The sequence below is a fragment of the Notothenia rossii genome (assembly GCF_949606895.1).
Source record: "Notothenia rossii genome assembly, chromosome: 5".
Classification (NCBI taxonomy): domain Eukaryota; kingdom Metazoa; phylum Chordata; class Actinopteri; order Perciformes; family Nototheniidae; genus Notothenia; species Notothenia rossii.
In genome coordinates, this window is record NC_136903.1 from 53,713,185 (window position 1) to 53,738,311 (window position 25,127).

At 39.5% G+C, this 25,127-nt stretch overlaps 2 protein-coding genes and 1 long non-coding RNA gene across 7 annotated transcripts in view; 2 read left to right on the top strand and 1 right to left on the bottom strand.

Moving 5' to 3' along the window:
* The window catches only part of raly (RALY heterogeneous nuclear ribonucleoprotein), a 559,745-nt gene that overhangs the window by 240,453 nt on the left and 294,165 nt on the right, over positions 1 to 25,127 (top strand). The window lies entirely within an intron of this gene.
* On the bottom strand, positions 4,227 to 23,134 carry LOC307038740 (uncharacterized protein). Of its 5 annotated transcripts, none has more exons than XM_079680394.1 (6): positions 20,197 to 21,081; positions 19,320 to 19,453; positions 19,062 to 19,209; positions 17,554 to 17,697; positions 17,128 to 17,232; positions 4,227 to 6,929 (listed from the first exon to the last, which is right to left on the bottom strand). In XM_079680394.1, exons 1-6 carry the CDS (start codon positions 20,286 to 20,288, stop codon positions 6,857 to 6,859), a joined length of 696 nt encoding a protein of 231 aa, XP_079536520.1. In that variant the 5' UTR covers positions 20,289 to 21,081; the 3' UTR covers positions 4,227 to 6,856. The 5 variants fall into 5 exon arrangements, 1 of the variants encoding a protein (XP_079536520.1); XR_013808088.1 differs by lacking the exons at positions 4,227 to 6,929; positions 20,197 to 21,081 and adding exons at positions 16,761 to 16,792; positions 22,987 to 23,134; XR_013808085.1 differs by lacking the exon at positions 20,197 to 21,081 and adding an exon at positions 22,987 to 23,133 and having other exon boundaries at positions 4,266 to 6,929; positions 17,128 to 17,697.
* Positions 8,485 to 12,968, top strand: LOC307038741. The gene is made up of 6 exons (XR_013808089.1): positions 8,485 to 8,901; positions 9,729 to 9,843; positions 10,027 to 10,122; positions 10,630 to 11,071; positions 11,209 to 11,354; positions 12,662 to 12,968. It is a non-coding gene; the product is annotated as an uncharacterized lncRNA (long non-coding RNA).

Sequence of the window (25,127 nt, forward strand, 5' to 3'; positions counted from 1 at the left end):
ACTCAGGCTCATGATGAAGACATGATGAAGACTCAGACTCATGGTGAAGACTCAGGCTCATGATGAAGACATGATGAAGACTCAGGCTCATGGTGAAGACTCAGGCTCATGATGAAGACTCAGGCTCATGATGAAGACATGATGAAGACTCAGGCTCATGATGAAGACTCAGGCTCATGATGAAGACATGATGAAGACTCAGGCTCATGATGAAGACTCAGGCTCACGATGAAGACATGATGAAGACTCAGGCTAATGGTGAAGACATGATGAAGACTCAGGCTCATGATGAAGAATCAGGCTCATGATGAAGACTCAGGTCACGATGAAGACATGATGAAGACTCAGGCTCATGGTGAAGACATGATGAAGACATGATGAAAACTCATATCAGGCTCATGGTGAAGACATGATGAAGACTCAGTAGGTACAATCGTTGCCGGCCCGAACAGGCCGGAAGCCATTGATGGAAAAATTGTCGGATACAGTATGTCCCACTGCAGCCATGATTTTATAAAGCACATTAAAGTACACTCCAGATTTTGCGTCTGACTTCTAGCTAACGCCATTAGCATGTCCCTTATTAGTAAATGATGCTACGTTGACCATAATGAGAGGGGGGAGACACAGTTTATATCCATATCAAATGTTCTCCATAAATCTGGACCCAGCTCTCCTCCTTCTTCTCTTCAGTTTACCCTGCATCCTCTGTGTCCTGCTAGAGATTTCAGTAGATAGCCGTCGTTCTGTCCACAATGCTAGCCGGCTTTAGCAGATTAGCTTCTCCCTTGTGTAAACAAGGCAACTATGCGCTTGCTGCAGCAACTCAACAGCGAAAAAACAAACAAAACAAAACTCTAAAAATAAGTTTAGAAAGGGCACAGGTTAATACTTTATTAATAGAGGTTATTAACAGAAATTAACAAGTAAGAATAATAAATAGGATGATATATAGGTTACTAATAAATATTCAACCCGGTATCACAGCAAGACGTGAACATGTGACAATTTACCACGCTGGGAGACGTGAAGATGTTACGATTTCGTCCCTTCAAACGTGACAGTTACACATATTGTTAACATGGCCCACCAGTGCAGAAATACCCGGCGTGAAAGCAGTATTTCCCGTGTTATGGAGGTTATTCCCTATCTTTATTCAAGAGAGTGTTCTTTCAATTTGAGAGCATAATTTATTGAATTCACGTTCACATTTTGTATTTCTTCCAGTCAAACCCTGTCCTTGCGCTTAGATTTGCTCTACTCCTGCTAAAACTGTACGCTTGCACTCAGATATATCGCTGCTTGCACAGATTTCGTGTTTTCCAGTTTAAAACCTTCTCCTCGCACTCAGGCTGCTTCTTTGCGCTTGTCAAATGACTGCTCTCAGATTTCTGCTCTGCACTTGGATTTTTTCTGTAGAAAAAACATTTCAAAATCCCTCAACCAATAGGAGGCTAGGTGAAGTGTCGTGGTCTTGCTGGCGCGTTCACTTTACTTATTAGAGCGTCCCGTAGACTCTTTAACCAGGTTTATAAACTCCCTCCACGGCTTTATTAAATGGATATATGCCAATCTTTCCAAATCCAAAAGAGGTAGGTTTGCGCGCGGCAAATGTGCACGCCCAAATTAGGTAATCAGAAGAAATGGAACCCCAGTAATTACTGAACATGTATAAACCATGTATTTAACATATATTGCGTAATTGTATGCATTTTTCACAAAAAGTGGTAGTTTGGGAAACAATGACATCAACGACATGTTTGGTCTGTAAAATGTCCGAAAAGTAAAATAATGGGAGATAAATATTCCAAAATCTCCACATTTTATTATATTTTTAATGGGTTTCTGGCCCTCTTTCATTTGAGACAGTGTAGCCCATTACGTGACTATTTGTGTTGGGGGGGCCCCAACCTTTTGGCCCACTGGTGTGTAGATGAAGGATGTTAGAAGCCAGAACTCTTGTTTGAACAGTACTGGATACAGCCAGGTTCATATTCTCATGTTGTTGACATATTAGAATCAAAGGTTTTCACAAAAGGATATCTCTTTGTATCGCTCCATAAATCAGAAAATACTGCCATAAAAAGTAATTTCCTGCATGTTTTTACTAATAAAGTGTGATATAAATAGTCTACAGGCTTTCTGATTGTTGTACTTTGCTAAACGGAGACATTAAGTACATGTTTGGTCTTTAAAATGTCCGAAAAGTAAAAGAATGGGAGATAAATATCCCAAAATCTCCACATTTTATTATATGTTTTGTGTTTGTGGTCCTCTTTCAGTTGAGACACTGTAGGTGAAGGATGCTTCAGGAAAAGACCAAACACTGGATGTCTTTCAGTCGCCAACATGTGTTTTCGAGACACTGATATAAACGGGGAAACCCTGCAGGACTCAAATGCCTCGTCTCTGTTCCCTTAAACTCATTTTTGAGTGATTACCCATAAGCCCTGGGGGTAACGCTGCCCTTCCTCTGCACGTTGTTTCACTTTCAGAAACACAGAGGACTGTTTGTATGATGGGATCACAGACACGCTGCAAACGGTAAAAGTCGAGTCAAGTGTCTATGGAGCGCCAAGGGGCATTTTTATTTTCTATAATTTGGGAAGATTGAAATTCGGTAGGGAAAGCCAGCTAAATCGGTAGGCGGTAGAAACATGTAAAAAGCGGAATACTACCGCCCAAATCGGTAGGGTTGGCAGGTATGTAAATGTAGCCTACTTGACTTGCTTTATTTACAACTTTTAATTTTAACGGTACTATTAACGTTAACTTTACTTCCTGCAAATTAATTTGGTAGTCATATTTGCGACACATCTATGATAATAACTGGCTTTCAAGTGTTGTACATTACATGAACATGTTGCTAGGCAACTGACAACAAAATGTGTTTTTTCTTAGTTATTTCCTTGTTTAGGAATGGGCAAATATAATTTTTCTTCATGTCATTTTTTATTTAAGATCATATGTTGCCCTCATTAATTATAGGAACAGTTCATGTTACACAATTTATTGTGCATTTCTCTGAAGCAAATGTAGTGAGGGCAACATACGATCTTAATTAAAAAATTACATGAAGAAACATTTATTTTTATTTTATTATATTTCCCCATTCCTAAACAAGGAAATAACTAAGAAAAAAAGAAACACATTTTGTAATGTACAACACTGAGGGGACAAAATCGTAACATATTCACGTCTCCCAGAGTGGTAAATCGTTACATGTTCACGTCTTGCCATGATACCGGGTTGCAAACATTAGATGAATTGCATAGTTTGTGCTTGCTTTGTTTAATTGACACAAAATTGAATGGTTAATAGTGCATTAATTAAAATAACTGTTCTGGTAATATCTCACTGAATATGCAAACACAATTTTCTTTTTCTTCTTCTTCTACTACTTCTTCTTCTTCTTAACATAGCTGCAGAAACCTGGTTATTAATGAATACAATAATGAAGCTCTGTGTGTGTGTGTGTGTGTGTGTGTGTGTGTGTGTGTGTGTGTGTGTGTGTGTGTGTGTGTGTGTGTGTGTGTGTGTGTGTGTGTGTGTGTGTGTGTGTGTGTGTCTGTGTGTGTGTGTGTGTGCTTGTCGTACTACTTTACAGTACTTGCAATGTTGCATTAGCAAGTATTTGCAGAAACTCAAAAATGCCACCATGCAACTTTATGTGTATATATGAGTGCATGTAGCACACACACACACGCACGCACGCACGCGCACGCACGCACGCACGCACGCACGCACACACGCACACACACACACACACACACACACACACACACACACACACACACACACACACACACACACACACACACACACACAATAGGGTAACATTAACTCAAACCTTTGCTCACTATCTCTCTCTCACTCTCACGCACATAGACACAAATTGGATTTGCTGGATCAACACTTTTCTGTTGCCAACTGAATGTGGACTCTGGAACAAACGCACACACAGTTCCCTTGGGCTACGCTCAATTTCATTCATAGAGTTTGAGCAATCAGATTTCAAATGGCTCTGTCACCTGGAGGGTCAGGGAGAAAGGAACATGGATCATCTAATCACACAAACACAACTAAAGTTACTTTCACCTGACTTTGTAACCTTTAAACTTTACTTGAGATACATGTTTGAAAGCAAAGATATCAGACACAGACCCAGTGACATGTGTGTGCAAAACATAACCCCAGAGTGAAACATTTCCCCTTGAGGGAGGAATAAAGTATGCCCCTTCTTCTGCTTTGTGTTTTGACATAGTTTCACATTGCATGCAATACTAGTCTTACACACAGTATACACATTTATACATGCATGAATCACTTCTATGGTGAAATTATATCTTGATATTCATAGCATTTTGATGCATGTCAAACAATATTTGATTTGCTTTAGTTTTGGTGTAAACTTTATTTGTAACTTTCACTTCCATCATTACAATTGCAGCCTATATACCACCCGATGCTCATGCTAAGCTAGCTATGAAGGAACTGCATGTAGCCATTAGCACCAGTGTTGGGCAAGTTACTTCCAAAATGTAATATATTACATATTACTTATTACTCTCTTTTGAAAGTAATAAGTTACATTACAATATTACTGTCTCTGAAATGTAATGAGTTACACTACTTTAGTTACTTTTTTAGTTACTTTCACCAAAATAACCGCAAAAGAATGGCTAGGTATTTTAAATGCTAAAATTTTGTTTAGTGCAGCTCATTATACATCCAGTGAAGGGCAATGTGGTATAGCATAACAACTGTGTAGGCCCTTAAGACTACTAACAACTTATAAACTTATTTAAAGCAGACAAAGGATCAAAGTCTGGTCAATTATAGTAGAGATACTGTACATATTTATAAGTCTAGGCCTATATATATTAAATACAATAGAGCTAGAGCTCACTATAATGAAATCTATAACATTATGAAATTACAAGGTGTGCAATATATTTTTCTTTTTGTTACTTTCTTTTATTTAATTCAAGTTCCAAGCACAAGAAGTTTGAATGTATTGAGTGGACAAAGAAGAAGCTTTATCAAAAATACGAAAAGGATTAGGCCTCAAGGAATAGCTTACGGCTCAGCCATTTTCAGTTCAACACTATTAACATGTAAGCCAAACATTGCTTAAGATTGCTACTAAATGCAACGTAGGCCAAAAATAGGAGACCTGCTATTTGCCAAACAACGCCTAGAACATAGGCTACCAAACAAAGTCTGGTCAAATCTAAATACAAAAAAAGGCCTCGTAGGAAATACTTCACAAAACAAACGAAGCTCCACTATATTTAACACACACATTGGAATATTGAAAACTAAAAAAATAAACAGGAAACCTGTTACTGCCAAAACAGAGGTAGAATAAAGCCAATTAAGGCTCGTAAAATACATTTAAGTATGAAAGCCCTTAAAGCCTTGACCTATAGCCTACTTATTTTTCTATGGTGGGGGGCTGGCCTATTCCACTACCGCCTTGACTGAAATGACGGTTGAAGCGCATCAGGAGAAGGCGTTGAAAGCGTCCATCACCGAGACGGTTGCGTTTTGGGGTGAGCACAAGATTTCCAAGACTGAAAAGTCTTTCTACTGGTGCACTGGATGGTGTTGGGGCATTACAGCGGAGTGCGATTTTTTTCATTCTTGGAAACTGGTGCAGACTTTCCATCGTAGGGGCAGAATTGAAATAAGACATTACCTCTGTTTCCACAGACATGGGCGCATCAGCTGTGGTAACGGGCTGTAAGTCAAAGGCAAAAAAATCCTCCTCGCTGGAGGCAACAGCAGCAGGTTGAGGGACATCGGGCATGAGGGCTACAGGCTCTTGTGTTGTTAGGGAACGACACTCTGACATGAGGAGTATCTTGATATGGTCTCTTCTGGTTTCTTCTTTTACCCAACGCAGCTTAAACTTAGGCAGTGAGACAGCGGCAAGCAGCGCTTCCTTGGAGTCAATTATTGCGGCAAATCGAGTTTTGATTGCTCCCACAATAACTTCAGGCAGCCCAGTGGTCATTGCTGATAGGCCAGTTTTCATTGCTAAGATTTTTCCCATTCTAGTGTTGGTTGAAGCGTTCAGTGCAACTGTGAAAGGCTTCATAATGGAACAATATTTCTTGAGAAACTGGTATTCCCTGTCATTCATACATTTCATTTGAAATTATGTGCAGATATTATTGATGTCAGTGAGGGGAATTTCTGTGATTCTGTGAAGTATGAGTTCCACCTTGTTACTGTGGGAACAATCAACTTTCTACCACTGACCTCTTCCAGGAACTCTGATGCGACTGTGGAGCGGCTGGCCTTCGTCCACAATGCTGAACATTTGGCTGTAGCACTACGATACACAGCTCTAGATTCTACGTTAGATGACAGCCATTTATCTACCTCATTGTTCGCAATTAGATTAAGTGTATGGGCTGCGCATCTATGATGGGGAGGCAGTACACATAGCCCGTCCCGGGCATTATCATCTTTGGCCGCGGCAAGCACACTGTGAAGGTCTGTAAAGTCTGCCTCACCATCGCCATCCACCTCATTTCCTCCTAATCGGACTCCACTTGCCGCTGCTGATGCTCCTTGAACGCCTTCACAAAGTTACTCCCGTTGTCCGTCACACATGCAGTCACTTTATCGTTGGTAAGTCCATATTGAGAGAAAATGTCCTCCAGCTCTGTTGCTATTGCGTCGTACGTGTGTCGACCCCTAAATCTTCTACAAGCGATCACAGCCTTCTTTCGTTTCAAGGTATCTGCATCGATCCAATGCACAGTCACCCCCAAGAAACTTTTGTTGTTAGCACTCCATATGTCTGCCATGGTTGACACATAATCCTGGGCATCGGTAGTTTTCCTCAGCTCCTTTTCCATGATAGCATATTCTTTATCCAACTCTTTGGAAAATGTCTTTCTATCTGGCAACACTTGCTGAAAAATAAGAAGATAGAGATATTAAAGTCATGCTAGATAATAAACTAATGCTCCATTTATAACTGGGCTAAATAATATTTGGATTCCGATAACATTACTGTAATGATAGGTGCTTATGTATAGGCAATGCATCTTTTTACCACCAGGCAGCAGTATAACATTTAAGCTAACCATGTACAAAATGAGTGGAATAAGATGTGAGTCAAGACACACGCATGCACACACGCACACACACACACATAAAAAATAACAACATTACAATTAAGTCGCTGGTCGCTAACATGGTAGTACAGCCTCAGCATGGCCCAGTAACCTACTGTATTACAAAGTCTCTATTGCGACGTTAGCTGACAAGTTTTCTAAATGCCGGCGACTCCACAGTTGACAGAGATTGTATGTCTTCCACAACATACTCTGCCAAGAGTCTCTTAACTTCTCGGGGTTCCAGAATCATAGAAGACAGAGAGAATGTTAACTTGTGTTGCTTCGGCGTGCCTGCACTTACATCTTCTGTATGTTGTCTTTTCTCCGAGCCGGCAGATCTCTCGACTAACTTAGTGTTAGCGTGGCACCGGTCCAGGTGTTTCTTTAAGTTGTTAGTGCTATTTCTTGATGTAGACAATTCCTTTGCTGCCGACGAACATAGATTGCACTTGACTATTATGTTTTTCTCTTTTTCTCTAATGAACTGATAATAATGTGAGAACACCCATCGCTCAAAAGTTCCTCCCGCCATCTTAACCCAATAGTAAACAATGCAATCAGGTTTATTAATCTATCCGCACATTTTTTCTCTGGTGTTTGAATGTCTCGCGATATTTGTGAATTCTTAAAAAACAAAACACCATTTAATTTCGGGTTAAAATGTGTTGTGTAACTGCGTTACTGAGAATTGTAACGGTTAATATATTACCCAAATTTCATTAGTAATGCGTTACATTACTTCGTTACAGCAAAAAGTAATATATTACTGTAACGCCGTTACTTTTGTAACGCGTTACACCCAACACTGATTAGCACGCAACAGACATTACACCCGGAATCTGTCTTCAGCATTGCTGGAGATTTCAATCCCTCCAACCTAAAGACTGTTCTCCCCAAATTCCACCAACATATCTCATGTCCCACTAGAGGGGATAGGACCCTGGACAGAGGCGCGGGAAGGTATTTTGAGTGGTGGTGCTGAGGTGCTGTTCTCCAGTGAACACTATTACGGGCACTATAGAGCACGCAAAAAAGCACTCCCCACACGCAAACACACAGTACACCCGCAACTGTTACAATGAAGGCTCGATAATCAGCTCACTGCCTATAGGCAGGGGTAAAGTGCTATTTTTTTACGAGTGGGGAGCGGACCTCACCTCCTCTAAGGTATGGAATGCCATTTAAGCCAAAATTAAATAAATAAATAAATACATCAATAATTAAATAAATACATATATATATATATATATAAATATGCCTATGAAATAAATTATGAAATAAATAAATGAGGCAATAAATATGTATACATGTACATTTAAATACACATTTATTTATTTCATGGGACTTTTATTTCATAATGAGACATTTATTTCAAGAGACTTTTATTTCATAATGACACATTTATTTATTTCAAGAGACTTGTATATCATAATGACACATTTATTTATTTCAAGAGAATCGTATTTCATAATGACATATTTATTTATTTCAGATGACTTGTATTTCATAATGACGCATTTATTTATTTCAGGTGACTTGTATTTCATGATGAGACATTTCATGATGAGACATTTCCATTCCTTATATGCAAATGAACGGGGCGTGGTTAGCTCACAGATCCAGAGACCCAGACCAAAGCAACAGCACCACAACATTGACACTAACTGGTTCTTATCTGGTCCGCCCAATGCTGCTCTTCTGACAGCAACCGCTCGGACAGCTCTCTCTAGTCTCTACTGGGAAACAGCTAAAAGTCCTTCTGGAGGTAAGCAATGCAACACAATTACACCCAGTCTGAGAGTAAAATATTTCTCGAAGGTTCGTTTTGCTTTCTTACAATGTTAAGTTAATGTTAACGTAACCTTAAGTTTGCTAGGAGGCTATTGTTACGAGCTAGCTGTCTTAGCTAACAACAGTTAGCAGCTAACGTTTTCTGCAGTTTGTGTTGCCCCTGAAAAACGTGATGTAGTTATTAAGGGTATGTTAAATTAACGTTATTTTACAAGTTGAGAGAGTTAAGTTGTGTTTAAAATCGTCAATGTAATGCATGTTAGAGGTTTTTAGTTGGATATGAAGTTAGCTAACGTTAGCTAACTCTACCAGGTTAGCATGTTAAGCTGTACTTTCTGTGGCAGCTAGCTTAATACAAAGAGGGGTTTTGTGCTTCATTGCAAACTTTTCTTTGTTAATCTACCTGAAACTCTAGGGACAGTTTGTTTCTACTCAACCATACAGACCATTGTTGAGGAGATGCAAAACATACTGTACATGAGTTGGGTCCAACATATACCTTGAGCAATGTTACTTTGCTGCTAAAAATGAAACATCATTATCAGATGAGGACATCACCAAAGTGTGTGAGTCTGTCAGGGGATTTGATCTGTTCTCTGCATGTCGTACACACTGCTCTGGTATTACTTATCTTGTAAAATGTAAGTCTCGCTCTTGTCATCGTTCAGGCTTTGCATTTGAACTCCTATGACTGGTTACGGACTTGAAGGGAACGCCTTTTTTTTTGAATTTAATACATTTGAATGCCAAAAGCAAGTTATTGTTTTAACTTTTAAATATGATTGTTTTGGGGCATTTCAGTTTTATTGGACAGAGGCAGTAGAGATCTACTGGAAACAGTGGAGAGGGAGGAGATGATATGCAGCAAAAGGCCGAGCCGGATGGTTGCTGCTCCGTGTGGAACGTGTTCTATCAGGTAAAGCACTTTGGTAGGCCTATCCAGTTATTTATGGTATTGAGTTTGAATTTAGCATTTGGAATGTCATTTCCAACAGTGCATTATAAAGACTGAAAGATGTAAAGCTTGAAATGATTTCGTCTTTTACTTAAGAGGATGTTTGTCCTCCTGTGTTGTCTTATTTCCTTATCTTTCTTTCAGGTGTAACATCTACCAATGGTACATGACAGAGACCTCCTCCACCTCTTTGCTGTCTTACTAGTCAATCCTTCTGATCAGGTCCTTTCCTAGATAGTGGTAAGTTTTACATTTCAGTGTACGTTAATTTAGCAACTTAATGCTTTACCGCTGTTGAATAAACCCTATATTGCTAGTCATTTTATTAAAACTACGATTTTAAACTTTTTGATTCCAATTACAATAAGTTATAATTGTAAAACATATCTTAACATCCATCAGCAATCAATACAACAAATCATCCAACACTAAATAGAAGAAATCTGGACCTATTTCTTTTGATACAGCAGCATGTTTTGGGACTGCTCATTGATGTCATCAAGAGCCATTGAGTCTACCTTTTTGTAGTCGGCCTCTCAGAATGTTTATCATTTCTTTGTCTCTTAACATTCCTATAATTTTTTTTTTTTTTATTGTTGACATTGTTTTGTTCTTTATTTTTGTTGTGAGAATCACTTTGCAATTATTGTGTAAGTGCTATATAAATAGTTATACTAATATTATTGTTGTTACCATCATTACTATTATTAATAAGGTCTTCTTTGTTTTCTTTATTTATCGCTGCAGAAAGGATCATGCCAGCCCACATCAAACACCTGATCAAGAGTTTGTGAACCTCACTGCTGCGGACACCTGTGTGATATTCGACTCTGACTGGAACCCTCAAAATGACCTGCAGCTACGATATATATATCTGCTCTGTCTGTCCTAAAGATAGTTCAATAGGGCTACAACAACAACAGTCTTTCCGTTTATTCCCTCGGTTCTTTAAGTGTATATTTTCCCATTTAATGCTTAAAAACGTTGCTCTTTTGACCCCTCTTTTAATTTTTTATTTCAGGCTCAAGCTCGGTGTCATCGTTTTGGCCAGTCTAAGGCGGTGAAGGTGTACCGTCTGATCACTAGAAACTATGAGAGGGAAAAGCTGGATAAAGCTAGTCTGAAGCTCGGGCTGGACCGTGCTGTCCTGCAGAGCACGAGTGGGAACAAAGAAGGCAACAACAACGGGGTGAGAAAAAAGAAATCTGTCATATTTCTAGATGCCAAGTCATTTTTGGGTCAGTCGCTGTTGTAGTACGCTTAGTTTAATTTCAAAAAGAGTTTTCTAAATCCACTTGTGTAAATGTCTCTCTGCGTCGCCTTTAGCCGGTCCAGCAGTTCTCCAAGAAGGAGATCGAGGACCTCCTGAGGAAAGGAGCCTACGCCGCCATCATGGACGAGAACGACGAAGGAAATCGCTTCTGTTAGGAGGACATCGACCAGATCCTGCAGCGAAGAGCCACCATCACCAGGTATGTTCTTAGCAACACTAGCCACATGCGCTTTGTGAGATACCAAGTACTTGGTTATTTGAAATGTAATATTGATGATGTAATAATTAAAACTAGGGATGGGTACCGAGCCCCAGTATTAACGGGGCCCGGGGCTGAATTATTAAAGACCGTGGTACCGTTAACGTCCAACGTTATCGATCTTTTTATCGGTACTGGAGACATTTAAAAAATAGATGTCATATGTATTATATCTACACAAACATTATATCGCAGTCTTACTGTCGCCAACTCCGTTTCTAATATGCAAAAAGACTACGAAGTGCGTCTATGATTTATTTTTCTGATCTTTCCAATCCAGACGAGAGATCTCTCTCCCCTGTCGGTGTGCGAGGGGGTGGGGCAGTTTACACACAGAACCTGCTACATGCATGCAACACACACACACACACACACACACACACACACACACACACACACACACACACACACACACACACACACACACACACACACACACACACACACACACACACGTGTGCGCACTCAAACACATGGCGGAGAGAACTAAGCGCCCCGAGGGTAGTTATGTTACCCGTCTTGAGCATGGATGTATAATAAGAACTGGATACAGCGTGGGAGGCGGGGTCTCGTTCTTTCCTATGAGAGCTGCTCATTGGCGCATGAAGTCAAAATGGCCCAACTTTTGAGAGAGCGAAACGTCACAGATTACCCAGCATGCCTGGCTGTCAGAGCAGAAGAACCCGTTTGTGCGCTCACAGAGCATGCGCCCCTTAAGCCCCGCCCCCCCGAGCACACACTCTCGGCTCACTAGAATGAATGGAGAGAGAGAATAAATCTAGATTCGGCTTTTAGTGCATTTTACAACTTTAAGGACTTAATGATTCTAGGGCTATACAATAGTTCATACTGGGTAGTTTATTTAGTTTCAAAAAAATTATCCACCGATTTACAGACGTCTCTTTCCCAATGTTAGTCAAGGGGAAAAAGTATTTCTGGGCCGGTGGACGTCACAGACTGATAAGGAAATTGTAGTACCGCCGTTTGGACACAACGAATATTTTTCTCAGAGTCCGGCGCACTTCCTGGGGGCTTGGTCTTGAGGTGGAAAATGCTCGTTGCCAAAAGTGCAATAAGAGTTTAGCATGTATGTATGTATGTATGTTAACTCAATGATACAAACATGGGTTAATGATTAGAGGTAACTGAGTTATTTATTTAGTTAAAGTTACAGCTATTCTGTTTGCAGTTCTATCATCACATAATTTAATACGATTTGTTAAAACATTGTTGTTTCTTATTTTCAGTTTGCTTCAAGCAGTGGCTGTACGAGAAAGACGTGGAGGACCAAGAAATGCTGTCCAGATTGGCAAAGACCGGAAGATACATAACAGAGAAGATAATGGATATTAACAAGAAAAATAATGTTTATAATTTCTTTGTTGCTGTTTACATTTTGAATTTTATTTGTTATTTTTAAATCAAATGCATCTATTTTAGATGATATATTTATTTAGATGTACGTTTTTTTTGTAATATTATTGTATTAGGTATAATTTATTAAATAAAAATACTGTTATGAACACTATACAATGTCTTTATTTTGATAGTTACCAGAGTACATTGTATATTTGCCTATTGTATATTATAAGGGAAGTTCCTGGCTTTTTTTAACTGGGCACTGATCTGTATCTGACTGTGTTACGATCTCTACACATCCAGTTTTTTAACTTTTAAACCAGCGATGCATCGGGTCGGGCTTCCTATTTACATGTGAAGTCACGACACGCATCGTCCCCAGCTGATCGGGTGGTTGAAAGATCCCGGAACGGATTTATATGGGATTGAGCCTGATTTTGTTCTGTACTAACTTGTCCTGTGGCGTGGAGCTCAAGAGTCTGCTGTTTTGGGCGGGTTCTCCACGTTTCGCGGGATTTTAATTATGTCACTGCTTTTGGCTGTCCTATCCCTTTTAATTTGGAGCAGCACTGGGGTAAGTCCCCTCGGGACCGGAATATCCCGTCCATTTCTCCCAACCCCGGTTTTACCAGGCCGGGGAACGTGCTCCTCTTGCAGTCCGCTGGGTACGATGTTGAGCCCCCTCTCCCTCTCTCCCGCATCTGTCAAGTGCGGATCTGTGGACTTGGCCCGTCTGATTAGCCTTATGGCTCTACAAGACAACTTTATTATTTCTTCAAGCTATGTTCATGATTTTGTGTTAGGTTTAAACACTAAGAGAGAGCCGTCAAAAAGTCCACCTAGGCCTGTCTATAGGTGTCTAATTGTACTCTTATTGCTGATTTCAGGAAATGTGCAACCTAACCCTGGACCAGAATATTGTGTTAATTTTAACACCCCTGCAGATTTTAAATCAAGGTCTGGTGTTGGTCTCATCCATTTGAATGTGCGCAGTTTGATTGCTAAAATGGATATGATTCGTATTTGGGCACATTCAACCGATGCTGATATAATAGTGATATCTGAAACTTGGCTGACCAAATCAATTTCAAGCAAGGATATTTGCATTGATGGCTATAATGTGTATAGGACTGATCGACCTAAAAAGGGTAGAGGTGTTGCAGTCTATGTTAAATCGAAGTTTCATGTAACAATTATTCTCTCTAAATCACTGACAAAACAATTTGAACTTTTGGCTCTTGACTTGGAAGTATCAAAAGCGCTCCATATTACTGTTGTTGGTTGCTACAGACCACCTTCAGCTGTCAGCGAAGCTTTACCATCTTTAATGCAGCTTTTGTCCAGTCTTAACTATACTGAAATTGTCATTGTGGGTGACCTTAACTGGAACTGGCTGCTACCAGCATCTGATGATGTTAAAACATACTGCAATTCCTTAAATCTCTTTCAGATTGTTGGCAGTCCCACTAGACCCAATCTGAAATCTCCTGAAAAATCCTCCTTAATTGATCTAATCCTTACAAATGCTTCTCATAAATACACCCCTGCTTCTGTATTTGCAAATGACATCAGTGACCACTGTGTCATTGCCACGGTACGGAATACAAAAGTCCCTAAGACAAAACCCCGTATCATCATAAAGCGTGATATTAAACATTTTGTAGAGCAGGGTTTTTTCCACGACCTGTTTCTATTTGATTGGGACAAAATCAATCTCATTGCAGATGTTGAAACTGCCTGGACATTATTTTATGATGGTTTTATTAAAATAGTTGATAGGCATACCCCCCTTAAGAGAATACAGAGTAAAAGGCAGAGACAATGCATGGTTCACATCAGATCTTTCTGATTTACTACACGAGCGCAATGTGGCATGGTCAAAAGCCAGGAGTACAGGTCTTGAGTCACATTGGCTGCTCTTCAGGCAGCTGCGAAATGCATTTACCGTTAAAATCAGAAATGCCAAAGCGGATCATCTCCTAACTGAAACTTCAGATAACCTAAATAATCCCCTTAAATTCTGGAAAACTATTAAATCATTAACTGGAAACAAAAATGTTATAGAGCTTCCTGATTGCATTGTGAAGGAGGACTCTGTTCAAATCTCTGATAAGGCAGAAATGCTTGGTTGTTTTAATGAGCATTTTATTGCTTCTGGTTCTCTGTTTACCTCGCAGAACATAGCTCAAGGAGCCACTGATCGCTCTGACGGTGGTATCTGGGAGGGTGAACCGTTTAATTTTATTCCAGTAACAGTTTCAGAGGTGTATAAAGCCCTGAAAAGTTTGGAACCAAGAAAATCAGCAGGTCCTGACAACCTGGAGCCGTACTTTTTAAAGTTAGCAGCTGATTTTATAGCTTTGCCCTTGGCTTATCTTTTTAATCTGTCCTTGGAGACAAACGAAATTCCCCTTATTTGGAAATCTGCTTTTGTTCTCCCACTGTTAAAAGGGGGTGATCCCACTCACCTAAACAACTACAGACCCATCTCCAAATTATGTGTTTTAAATAAAGTACTGGAATCACTGGTCAATTTCCAACTGAAAGAGTTTTTATCAATAAATAATATTTTATCTGAGTTTCAATCTGGTTTTAGGAAAAATCACAGCACTACAACAGCTGCCTTAAAAGTAGTAAATGATCTTATTTACTTCTTAGACAATAGAGAGCATTGCGCAGCACTTTTTATTGACTTGTCAAAGGCTTTTGACACAGTGGATCATGCCTTACTGTTACAAAGACTTGTTAGTATCGGTCTTTCAGGTAAGGCTGTCTGTTGGTTCAAGAATTATCTTTCATGCAGATCACAGTGTGTGCGGGCAGAAGGCTTAACTTCAACATCTCTTCCGGTATCCAAGGGTGTGCCACAGGGATCTGTTTTAGGACCATTGTTATTTATTATTTACATTAACAGTCTTAATAACAATGTTTTGAATGCAAATTTGCATTTTTATGCTGATGATACAGTTATTTATTGTTCTGCGTCCACCCCGAAGCAGGCTCTTTGTCAGCTCCAGAATGCTTTTAACATTGTACAATCCAACATGTGTGATTTGAAACTTGTTTTAAATGCTGCCAAGACAAACCTAATGATGTTCTCGAAAGCAAAAGCCAAGGTCTTGAACCTTCCTCCTATCACCACCTTGCAGGGGACGGAGGTTGAATCTGTGTTGCAGTATAAGTATCTTGGAATTATAATTGACAATTCGCTCTCTTTTAAACCACACATTGTGGAACTCTTGAAAAAATTAAGAATAAAATTAGGTTTTTTCTTTAGAAACAAGTCTTGTTTTTCCTATGAGGCCAAAAAGAGACTAGTGTCTGCAACCTTTCTGTCTGTGCTGGATTATGGAGATGTGGTTTATATGAATGCATCTTCTCAGTGCCTTCACTCGCTGGACACCGTCTACCACGGTGCACTGAGATTCATCACAAACCTCAGATCCTTGACGCACCACTGCAATCTATACACTCGTGTTGGATGGTCTTCCCTGACCACGCGTAGACTGAAACATTGGCACATCCTTATATATAAGGCTATTCTTGGTGCTCTTCCCCCTTATCTAAGTATGTACATAAATAAAAAATGCACTGGATCCTATCGGCTTCGCTCAGAGAACTTTTTCCTTTTAACTGTACCAAAGGTCCGTACTGAACTTGGGAAAAGGGCGTTCAGTTACACTGCCCCTCAAGCTTGGAACCTGCTTCAAACTGAGCTGAAACTCAGAGAGCTGGTCTCATTAGAAACACTCAAAGCAACTTTAACTGACCTCGAAGCAGGCCGCTGTGTCTGTAAATGCTTTGGCTAAACTTGGTGTATGACTGTGTTGTGATTGTGTGGTTTTTTTTTTAATTGTTTGTAACTGTAAAACTGTCTGAAACTGTGCTGTTACCATTCTTGGGCCAGGACTCTCTTGAAAACGAGATTTTTAATCTCAATGAGACCTATCCTGGTTAAATAAAGGTTAAATAAAAAATAAAATAAATAAAAATACACATCTCTCCAAAGGCGCTCAATTCTGTAAAAGAAAGAATGAAATACAGCCTTTATATTGTATTTTTGGCAGGTCACATTATTCAACAGTTAGCAGGATGGAAAAGTTGTACAAGGTTCTACTAGTAATGGCTGATTGACACTTATGTTCAGACTGGAGTGTGAACACAATGATGAGCGAAGTGAGAGCTGGATTTTAGGTAGTGACCAATGAACTTGTTATGAACTGCCAGTAAAACGCCCCGCTATCACCCCCTGCCCCGCCTGAATGTAAGTATTGTTTTGTGAGGGTGGACAGACATGCTTCTTCTCTCGGTTTCATTGTACTTTAATAATTTATATTTTTTAAATCCCCCATACCTTTGGTTATGAACACTCCGTCCAGTAATATGAGAGCTCCTGTTCTCCCCTTGTGTTTGGACCATGAAATGAGCAACCCTAACATTCTCACCCCCCTTGTCAGATCTGTAAGGGGAAAAAAGTACATTTATCTGAAGATGACTATCCAACATAATTGTACCTTCAAAAGAAAGGTCTTCTCTCGGAAAGCCTTCTTCAGGGTCTAAGCATACCCTGAAGAAGGCTGTTTGTGCCGTTCTGCGTGGGTTGTAACCCAGCTCTGTTTTAAGATTACCGAAGAGCACCTTCATTACACTTGTTTGAAATTCCGAACACTCATTTTCTTTTTGATAATTGTACCTGTGTTACAAATGCTATTAAAATACATTTTAGTCAAATAAGTCTCATTGTACTTCATTTATTAGACATTTGTAGGACATTACATACCGAATTCGAGATGGCACGCCATATTGGCCAACAGCAGACAAGAAGCCTTCAAGAACAGTTGTAGCTCTGTTGTTGGTGGCACTACTTAAGTACACAATTAGCCTGGAGAATCCATCAATGCCACCATGAACAACAATCCTCCATCTGTGTGAAATATAACAGGATTAATTGGTTATTGAATTGGGGCCTCATGTCCAAATCACAGTTGATAAAGGCACATCTTGTTCATTAAGCTATGTTAGGAATAGGGTTGGAGGGGTATGGTTGTGGCAGGTTGGGTGATAACGTTGGATATTGCAATAGCAACATGTCCTGCAATATCACAAAACATTATTGCCATTGCAATATCCAACATTATCGTACATTGCATGTTAACCTTCTTTAAGTTAAAAAAAGTTGTACATAAATAAGCAAATTCAATGGCTTAATTTACTTTACCAAGGCGAGCAGATTTGTCAGCTGGGTGAACAACATTTATATTTTAAAGTACCTTTTTCCAACATCTAACCTCTCATCTCTACTAAAGATGGAATCACACAAGGTGCTAAAATGTTGGTTTTCGGTAGGCTAATCTCCGTAAAAGGACTTTGCCAATGGGTCCTGAGATTGTTAGTAGGCTAAAACTGATTTGACCACCTCAGGTGCTAATACAGTGCCCTAACAGAGTAAATATGAAGAGGAAACATGTGATTTCATGTGAACATGTGAACATATGATTTCATGGTACGGTTTGGAATTGAGACATATTCTGGATCATGTTCATACCTTTGAAAATGCTTATAAATAATTTTGTATGTCAAAGCTTACACACATTTGTTAAAATACATCATGGATGTCCCAACTAAGGGTCAGTGTGGGTGCATTTCAACCAAGCAGAGAAACACCCGATTCCAGTGCACCAACTAGTTGTGAGTTCATGTGTCACTGCTTTGTTGGAACACATTCACACCAACCCTTTGCGGATAAAATTGGACACCACTGACATTATGGTACTATCAGAATAGCTCATATTTAGCTAGGATGTATGTGGTAGAGGGCTTGCCCCCATGCAAGGACTGTACCTTTAGTAGCATCTAATTGTGTTTTTGTTTGAAATTCAAACTCAATTATTATCTAATGAGTAGACAAGGAGTTCAATTCATATCCTCAACTAACTAACATACAGAACCCTCATTGTTATATTTTGTATTAAAAAAGGATAAAGGCATCTTTAAGTATTAATGACCTGGCCGTATATCTTTTAATGTTACTTTTTCCTCAGCCTTCAAATTGGTCTCACACTCAATACTTCCAAGGGTGCAATGTCTGTAGATAGGCCTACTTATTTCAGCAATCACACCTTCACCTCTGTTTTCTCACATGATGTTACTATTTAGTGATTTCAGGTGGTGTGGTACAGGCTTGGAACAAAGAACTGCAGGACTGCAGCACTTGAGTACAGGAGTTCAAGAGCAGTGGCCTACTAGATTATGATGGACACAGCTCAAAAAGCAGCAGGAAAAACTGACCTGATCAGCTTGTGATTACCGTCTATATGCCATAGACTATTTGGTGCAGGAACATTGTACTGACGACGCCTTGTAGTCTGGAGGGTTAACCTTCGCATCAAGATTGCTCCTGGATCCACTCTCTGCATTGACGCCCTTACTCGATGCCCTGATTGAAAAAGGAGATGTATTTGTTTATTCAAATTGGCGACTGGCTAAACCCACGTCATTTGGAATTGGGTTGAACATTGAGGTTAAACAAAAACTGTTAATTTTTACTTTGAATGTGTATGCCTCTGGACCGTAGATGTCCCAGCATCATTTTATATCCAGCATTCGGATTAGTGCGCTGAATCTCCATCACCAAGGCATCTACATCGTCATCGTTAATTGAAGAGTATAGGTCTGATTTTCTACAGTAGAAAAACATAAAACATATATATGTGTAATGTCACTTCAATTATATATTTATTACATAAGCGACAGCAACGTTAGTTAGGTGTAACAGTTAGCATAAACACAACTCCAGTTATCTTAACATTAATTTATACAGGCTGCAACTTCACGTGTATCAGGAAACATCTCTGACTTTAGTCATTTTTGATGAATAAACAAAAACCGCAATTTCACGATACAAACAGATTTCGGTGTAACAATAGTCATATCTAACAGAGCAGCTGTTAATAATAACTGACATAACTTGTGTGCAACGTCAACATAAACGTTTTGGCTAACGTTGACGAACATCCACCAGTCTAACATATATACTCCATTTCAAACATCTCTTCGTATCATATTGCTACACAATACTAAATAATTGTTTGTCAATCATGTTTTAATTTTGTTAACTGTATTATACACGTTTTTGCCCACCAGTGTCGTCCATAGAAATAAAATAGGAGTAGAACGGACATTCCCATTCAAATCAACGTAGCAGGATAATGGATGTATTATATTTTAAGATAATGCAGGATGGTCAGAGCGGCGGCCATTTGTATGTGTACCGTTGCCATAGTGACAGTTGTAGCGGGCTGACCATATAAATAGAATATGAGTATAGTAGTATACTCGTATTCTATTTCTATGGGCTCGTTATTTGTATGACGTTAGCTCGATAGAGCAATAATTTGATTTTACGTTAGCTCAAGTAATTCACCTTAGGCCAGGCACCCTCAAAGTCCGGACTCCGGTCCGTATCCGGACCGAACCACAACTGTCTCTGGACTCTGAGCAAATTATACTTTTCATATGTATTATCTGTTATCTGCGAGATATCGCCGCAACACAACGAGTCAAAATTCTGGTTGGTTGGGAACCCTCATCCCGTGTGATGTATCCGGTTTGAGACCCCTCTGATTGGCCACTGTAAATGCCACTCGTCATCTCTCTCAACAGCGCTCTTATTATTGTTGTGAGACTCCCGCAGGCATGGCGGGCAGAGCGAAGCGATCCAAGGTCTGGGTGCACTTTAAAAAAATGTAGTGGCGATAGTGCAAGGTGCAATCTATGTACTCAATTAGTTGCTTGTAAAGGGGGTGACACAAGCAACTTAATGACGCAGTGCTAGTGCTAATAGTGCTAGCGGGCTTCAGCCGCGCCGTGTGTAAATGTGGCCTGAGCGAAGGCTCGCAGGCAGGTTAGCTGCTGCGAACGGGTAATATGTTTTGTTTACCTGAGTGCAATCTTGCAGGCACATCGTCTTGTCTTTTTTTTGTTTATTAACACTGACAGTGTATTAATGTGAGCTCCTACACCTATAATAATTTGGCCTTTCATTGAATACTTTATAAACCAGTTAAACTTACAGATGTCATTGTGAATTGGAAAACTGTATTTAAATGTTGTTAAAGGTCAACGTTTCAATGTATGGTTCAGCAATTGTTGGTCGTTTACTAGGAATTGACATATTTTAAGCTCAAATACGTTGTTCTATGTTTAAACCTTCAGACACATGTTGACGTGTTTCAGTTCAGCACATCATTTATTTTGTGATGATTTAAAAGTACAATCCAGAATAATATACGTACTCGCCTTTATCTTTTTGCCATCTTAGCCTTTTGACTAATTTCTTCATATCACAGTTTTGCATGATGTCACTGTAGGACAATGTTTTAACAATCTCTTGTCGAGCTAGGTTGTAAGTTTGAAGATGTAAATGATTTACAAATGTTAAAAAATGCCTCTTTTCATCCTCTGTCTGAGGGAAAACCCCAAAAAGCATGATAGGGCGAACCAGGCCCCTTTAAGTTATTATTTATTTGTGTCTGCTTCTGAGAAGCTAGTGTATAAGTTATAAAGTTATTTCTGCAATTACAATAGAATTACTGTTTAATCTTCATATCTTGTTTTCATGTCTATAATTTTGAGCACCAAAATTATTGAAAAGTATCGATAAGAGTATCGAAAAATACCGATACCGATAAGCAGTACCGGTACCGGTATCGATAAAATCCTGAGGGATCAAGCACAGACACAATAACAATGAAAACTGCATACAGATTACTTTTGTTTTTGCAACCTCTTGTTAAGAATCTTGTTGCAATTGTTTAAAAGTTTGAATGACCGTTATAAACGGACCTTTGTCTCATTTAACTTTTTTTTTGGACCTTTAAGATTTGTATTTGAGTACCCCTGCCTTAGGCCTTCTTCGACCGATCTCCTCTGAATTGTGCGGGATAACACACCAAACAGATCCGCGATTTCTCGGGTTGATAGACCGGACAGCACATAGGTAGCGAGCATATCGCATGGAATATCCAGAGGCGGGCGTCCTGCACCTGTGCTTGAACCAACTTCTTGGACATCTTCCACACGAACACGGTGCTCAATCAGTGTCAAAGTATTTACAACTTCGTCATCCGTGTCGATATCTCGAAGAGCGCTTATCCGCCCGAGTACTTCGATAAAGTCTTCAATATGGGCCAACACAGTATCTGTTGGTAAACCGTGTTGATCAATTTGATCTGCTAAGGATAGCATAGCATCTTGGAGCCCACCGACGTCTTCCATGTTGTCTGCCCCGCCTTATTTTCATTTAGTTGTTATTATATAGTTTATAAAAAATGTTTTAAGTCCTTCTCCTCCATTTTCTTCCTCTTCTCGAGTAGTCAGTGTTGTGGTGTTGTTGCTTTGGTCTGGGTCTCTGGATCTGTGAGCTAACCACGCCCCGTTCATTTGCATATAAGGAATGGAAATGTCTCATCATGAAATGTCTCATCATGAAATACAAGTCACCTGAAATAAATAAATGCGTCATTATGAAATACAAGTCATCTGAAATAAATAAATATGTCATTATGAAATACGATTCTCTTGAAATAAATAAATGTGTCATTATGAAATACAAGTCTCTTGAAATAAATGTCTCATTATGAAATAAAAGTCCCATGAAATAAATAAATGTGTATTTAAATGTACATGTATACATATGTATTGCCTCATTTATTTATTTCATAATTTATTTCATAGGCATATTTATATATATATGTATTTATTTAATTATTGATGTATTTATTTATTTATTTAATTTTGGCTTAAATGGCATTCCATACTAAGGGGGTCCGGGGGGATGCTCCCCCGGGAAGATTTGTTTTAAATATTGAAGTTAAAAGCATCAATCTGGTGCACTTTGAGAGCAACATTAAGAGATCTATGGATGCATCTCTCAACACCCAGATGAAACACAACTGTAAGCAGCTGTTCTTTTCCTTTATGGATATTTTACAAATCACTCCCCTTTCAAACTGTATTCTTGTTTTACTGCCATATAGTATTCCATAACTGTTTTTCCTTTATTCTCTTATTTTTTTTATAACTATAATGATCATATGAAGGTGTGCCGCGGAAATAATCTTTTGAATAATTTGTGACCAAACCGTTTGAGACCCACTGAGATAACTTAGACTAAAGTTAACTATATAAACACTCAGAGAGTCCTTTAGCTCACCTGAGCCTCTCAGTCTGAGAGGAGAGCTCTCCTCCAGCTTGTTGTGGAACAAACAGCTCAGTATGTCCGTTAGTGCAGCTAGCTAACCAGATGCTAACAACATGGTCTCTGCTGCTGGCACCGGTCCCTCTCTCTCTCTCTCTCTCACACACACTAAATGCGCTATTTCCGCACACACACACACACACACACACACACACACACACACACACACACACACACACACACACACACACACACACACACACACACACACACACACACACACACACACACACACACACACACACACACACACACACACGCACATTTTTATTTCCATGCAACTCTCTGATTGGTCTGGTGTCTTGCCTCTGTTGCATTCACTGAACACGGGAAATTACAGTCCTGCCGTCCTCTCTAGTTTTTTGATGAGGTTCACGTAAAGCACGGTTAATGTATTATATTATTGAGGTAGAATTGTCCGGAGCTACAGAAAAAACATTCGGGGCAGGCCAAAATATTATTTTACCAACAATGTGGAATTTATTGGCTACATATTACACAGATTATGCACAGCGGGAGCAGCAATAACCGTCAAATAATAATTCAGACAGGGGAGCTCCGCACCCCCTGCCTGCCGCTAGGGGGTGCTGCAGCACCCTCAGCACCCCCCTTCCCGCGCCCATGACCCTGGATCATGTACAGTTGCAAGAAAAAGTATGTGAACCCTTTGGAATTACCTGGATTTCTGCATAAATTGGTCATAAAATGGAGGAAGCCACTGCTGTCCAGAAAAAACATTGCTGCACGTTTGAAACCAAAGTTGAGTTGTTTGGAAGGAACACACAACGCTATGTGTGGAGAAAAAAAGGCACAGCACACCAACATCAAAACCTCATCCGAACTGTGAAGTATGGTGGAGGGAGCATCATGGTTTGGGGCTGCTATGCTGCCTCAGGGCCTGGACAGATTTCCACCATCGACGGAAAAATGAATTCTCAAGTTTATCAAGACATTTTGCTGGAGAACTTAATGCCATATGTCCACCAATTGAAGCTCAACAGAAGATGAGTTATGCAACAGGACAACGACCCAAAGCACAGAAGTAAATTAACAACAGAATGGCTTCAACAGAAGAAAATACGCCTTCTGGAGTGGCCCAGTCAGAGTCCTGACCTCAACCCAATTGAGATGCTGTGGCATGACCTCAAGAGAGCAATTCACATGAGACATCCCAAGAATATTGCTGAACTGAAACAGTTTTGTAAAGAGGAATGGTCCAAAATTCCTCCTGACCGTTGTACAGGTCTGATATGCAACTATACAGATGTAGCACTTCATTTCAGACTCCAGCTTACAGCTTCCTGCCTACGACCTGCCTACGACCTGCCTAAGACCAGTATAGAGGAATGTTAAGCCCTCCCACTATTTTCCAAGAGGGCGTTGCCAGATTTTCAATTTCAGGTTTTAACCAGGAGATGGCGCTTCATTCACAAATACAGAAAGACAAGTTTCATGGACTTTCAGTTGTGTTTTGAAGAGCATTTGAACACATCAATATTTTAGATACTATACTAAAGTATATCTAATCTTGTAATTCAATAATATATAGTCTTTATATATTAAATAATCATAATAATAATGTAAATGTTTACATTACACTTCTTTATTTGTTATGCTCATACTTTTACCTTTACAATCGTTTGCTTTAATATGCAGTATATTTTTTGTATATTTTTGTGTTTGCTTCCTCCTGCTCCCTTTCGGACCCATACTGTATGATTTATTATTATTATTAATATGAAGATATTATTAAGATAACATAAGATGTTACTTTATTGATTGAACATTTTAGTTTAGAATGTGCTGTCCCACGGTAATTCAGAAGGCTCACAGGTGACATTCCGACCATTATTTAAAAACAATAGGTGCTTTAACACCGTCTACACTTTGATTTGTATAGAGGGAGCTCTGTGGCTGAATGGCCAGCGATTAGGTGTGGCACATTTACCATAGGTGATCAGAGCTAACTGCCTGCCATCAGATTTCATTTAAAAAACAGATCTGATTTGAAGACTATTTCTGGCAGGATCCCTCCGCTACGCTTTGGGATCCTGATCTGCCGACGAGGCTCCATTAAAATATAAATATTTGTAGTG